The sequence below is a fragment of the Propithecus coquereli genome, unplaced genomic scaffold, assembly GCF_000956105.1.
Source record: "Propithecus coquereli isolate 6110/MARCELLA unplaced genomic scaffold, Pcoq_1.0 Scaffold836, whole genome shotgun sequence".
In the NCBI taxonomy this organism is placed as follows: domain Eukaryota; kingdom Metazoa; phylum Chordata; class Mammalia; order Primates; family Indriidae; genus Propithecus; species Propithecus coquereli.
Window position 1 is genome coordinate 167595 of NW_012154574.1, and position 4306 is coordinate 171900.

Genomic DNA, 4306 nt, shown 5'->3' on the forward strand with positions numbered 1-4306 from the left:
TGGCTTGGTAGCTGGACAGATCAAACACTGAGATTTTTACCATGAGTACCAGGATTCTCCTCACTGCATAGAAGAGTAAAAAAAATGTTGAAGTAATTCACATGTTATAGCCACTCCTGGAACCCACAGATTAGGGTTGCCTTTCACTACATCTTTTTAAAAGTCTGTCATGAAGTTCAACCAGGACATTGTGTGTATTGGAGGAAACATCAGAGCACTGCACTTGGGCCACATTGGAACTAGTATCAGGAAGGACTTTTAAGAAAATATAGTAGTGGAATTCCAGACAGGCAATTCTTGGGTTCATGTTTCACAACCACAGCATCCATGCAGAGCTCTGGGCATTGCTGGCTACTGCAGTGGAGGATGCCAAAGTGAGCATTTTATAAAACCTGTGAAGCTTCTGGTGTTTTGCAGCCCACAGCTGACCCATGACCTTCAGGATAAGCTGATGAACTTGGAGAGTGAAAAGCTTCCACTCATGACATTGAACCAAGACCCCTATCTAACTCCTCCTCCTACTCATCATAATTATGATTAACGTCATCTCATACTAATAAAATACCTTCTACTTTTCTGCAAACCTGGTTGTTGACGACTCATAGTGTTTTTTAAATTTTTTTTGCTCTTTTTTTTATTTCAGGCTATTATGAGAGTACATTTTAGTTACATGTTATGACTTTGCCACATCCCAACTATGATTTGAGAAGTGCCCTTTCTGCCCCTACAACACTAACTGTGGCCATTAGTTGTGAGTTTACTCATCCCCAGCCCCTCAACCCCCAAAGAATATTACTACTGTGTGAACACCTTAGTGTTGATCAGTCAGTGCCAGTCTGATGGCGAGTAGTACATGTGGTGCCTATTCTTCCATTCTTGTGATATAGCACCTCTTCTATTTTCCTGGATAGAGATTTTTGCTCGTTTTGAAGCCTAGTTGTTGAGTGGAATAAGAAGTAAAGGTCTCTTAGCTGATGTCTGCCCACTGACATCTTAAGGCCCAACACTACATCTTCCCTGTTTGTCCCACTCATGGGAATTCTAGGAAGGAATCACAGGTGCTTTCTCACAAGATGGCTGTCAGAGGCCCAGACCCCACCAGACCCCTCCTGGGAGTGAGAGCCCCCTCCTTGCCCCACCAGGGAATTGTGGTGATAACCTGAGCCAGTCTCCCCTCCTACACCATGAACCTACTTGGGACTCTGTTGAGAGGCCTGCCCTGCTCTGCAGACACCTCAGTAATGGAGGGGTAACCCTTCCCATGTTCACTTAGTGTATGAGTGTATGTGTGTGCATGTGTCTAAAGCCATCAGAGTCAACATCTATGCTAAATGTTGGTGAGTTCCCTCTGTCCTTGAATTGTGTCAGATACAATTGATGTTTTGAGCCTGGTGCTGGGACACTGACCACCATGTCATCTTCTTCTCTTTCTTAGGATGTTGACTCCCTCTGCCCCTGATGTCCCACAGACTTATTCAAAAGTGTTGAAAAAAAATTGTTGATAATTAATGTACATTCAGGGACAGGAGAAAGTAACTGGAAGCCACTGTCTGTCTTTTGTGCAGGTGAGAATATTGTCTCTAATTACCACAACAATATCTAACTCGAGATTGAAGAGGGAAGCAAAGAATCGTGAATTCAGAGAAGTTCCCCAGAGGAAACCATTTTATGGAGAGGAAGCCACTTCCCTTTAGGAAACTAGTGTTTACCCTCCACCTGCACCTGCCCTGGGCTGACTTTGCTCCTTGTGCCCCGCCTGCCCCCTGGTGGCCCCGCGCGCACCCGCTGGAGGTTTGTGTCTGGGCTCACACTGATGTCCCCTCACTGTGTCTCTGGCACAGTAGTACACGGCCGTGTCCTCGGTTCTCAGACTGTTCATTTGCAGAGACAGCGTGTTCTTGCCGTTGTCTCTGGAGATGGTGAATCGGCCCTTCACGGCGTCTGCGTAGTATGTGCTACCACCATAACTAATGTATGAGACCCACTCCAGCCCCTTCCCTGAAGCCTGGCGGATCCAGCTCATGTCATAGCTGCTGACGGTGAATCCAGACACTGCACAGGAGAGTGTCAGGGACCCCCCAGGCTGGACCAAGCCTCCCCCAGACTCCACCAGCTGCACCTCACACTGGACACCTGCAAACACAGACACATCTTGGTCAGAAACTGCCACACACACCCCTGTGTTCTCACTCACATCCACTCACACACCCAATATCTCTAGTTCTCCATGAATTACCTTGTAACAAAGCAACAAGGAATACCCAGCTGAGCCCAGTCTCCATGGTGAGTCTCCGTGTTCAGTCCTGATCACTGAATGGGGACACCTGGGAATGCCAGGGCTGGGGCTCCTCTCCCAGAGCTGCAGGGTGAGGGCTGGGCTGGTTTTCATGGGCAGAGGGAGGGCCCTATTTGCATGTCCCCTGCTATATAGCAAGCTCTGGGGAGGGACACCTCAGGAGAATGCAGTGCCCAGAGAAGATGTGATAGCCCTTGGGGAGGTTATGGGTCATGATATTTTAAAGATGAAATTCTAAAAGGAGAAGCATGGAAGAGCTGTGCAATGTGTGCACGAGCAAGCAGACACCTGGGGAGAGGTACCTGCAGTATCTGGGCCTGTGCTCCCCAACACTAGACCCTACTGCTCCCTTGAACCAACTCTAGGATCAATGTGAACATGCCTCACAGGGTTTGCAAAATCCCTTTCTGTAATGAGAACATGATGTGATTTTGCTGCATTCCAGTGTTACAATGTCAAGGTTGCATCAACCTTTGGGCCTCAGAATCCACACTGCCCGTGACACTGTTGTGCATTAGCTGTGACATGAGCATCACTCAGCTTAGGGGACCAAGGTCTCATAGATTGTCAAATGCAACTGCTGCTTCCTCTGCGTTGGGCCCAGGGCACAAGAGTGGGGTGAAGCAAGATTCCACTGAAGTTTGTCTGGACATTTCCCTCCTACCAGGCAGGACCACACAGGCCAAGCTTCAGTCTATGGGGCTGCCACATGCTTGGGACAGTAGCCAGTGCTAATCTTTGTGGAAGTCACAATGTGAGTGTGAGTGGTCAGGCCCCACTGTCCACTGCTGCATGTGGCCCTGTGGTCACACTTGACATTCACTAGTGTCCCCTCCCACCTCCACTGTGGATTCTTCTCACTCATGCTCAGCACTTTGCAGTGAGGGTTGCTGTGTGTTTTTCCCTGATGGAGTGACTCAGGCCTGAGCACTGCAGAGCCATTGTGCTTGGTCCTTGGCCAACCTCAGGCATGTGGTTTTGCAATTGTCCTCCCCAGTGGTGAATGCAGTGGAAAAACCACAGACACTGCCTAGGCCTCAGGGACTACCCCTGCCTCCACGGATACACACAAGCTCAGCCTCAAAGCAGAGTTAATGCGTATCAGTGGGAAAGTGCGTTTTGCTGTTGACTGGTCCACAGTCATGGGGATCCCAACCGAGGGGCATCAGACCAGGCCTCAGATTCAGGAGAGCACACTGTGCCCCAAGTAGGAGTAATCCTCCCTGGAAACCAAGACTTCTAACCAATCACAGCCTAACATTATGGCAGTAAGAAGAAAGATTTCAGAAGTTGTCACCTCAGCGTGTTGATAGGAATTAATCTCACCTCTAGCCCTCATTTCAGACCCAGATGCCACAGCACTCTGTAGTGACCAGCACATGCTGCATTCTTTGTGACCAAGGAATCCCTGCAAGGGACCTTGGTGTAGGTTAATCAAGACCCACATGCTAATTTTTGTTGTTGCTGTGATTACCACTGGGATCTTAACAAACTCTTGACATAAGCTTGTTGGAAAAATTGGCCCAGAGACATAAAAGGTTTCAGGAGTTTTTTTTTTCCTTTGGTTTCAGGAGTTTTGCAGGGCTTTTCCTTGAAGGGATCTGTGACATGTTAGTTCACAGAATAGAAGCTGCTTCTGACAAAGGCAGGCATTGTCAGAGGATGTCTGCACAGCAGCATTTCTTCTTCGCTGCCAACCATCACCTTCAGCTTTTCTGAAAGGCAGAAGCTGGGTTTGGGTCCTTAGTGGAGAAGCTGATTAAAATGCCCGCCCAGCAGACAATGTGCAGCTGGAACTATCCTAGACTTCAAGGCTATTCCTGCTTCACTCCTGACTACATGTCTCTGTGTTTAGAAGAAGTAGATTAGAGTAGTACACAGACTCAGTGTTCTCATGTTATTCATCTTATCTTTAATTTGTATGCTCAGCTAGGTCTGTTTCTAACTTAGGGCTTAACATGTTTATCTTAGAAAAATTTGTAACTGTCTATTCTCATAGACAGAATTAGG

At 47.7% G+C, this 4306-nt stretch overlaps 1 gene segment (V, D, J or C); it reads right to left on the bottom strand.

Annotated features, from left to right (window-relative positions):
- Positions 1-1705: 1705 nt before the first annotated feature.
- LOC105825946 lies at positions 1706-2334 on the bottom strand. The segment is given in 2 exon segments: positions 1706-2133; positions 2237-2334. Coding segments are annotated over 2 exon segments (474 nt in total).
- Between the last annotated feature and the right edge of the window lie 1972 nt (positions 2335-4306).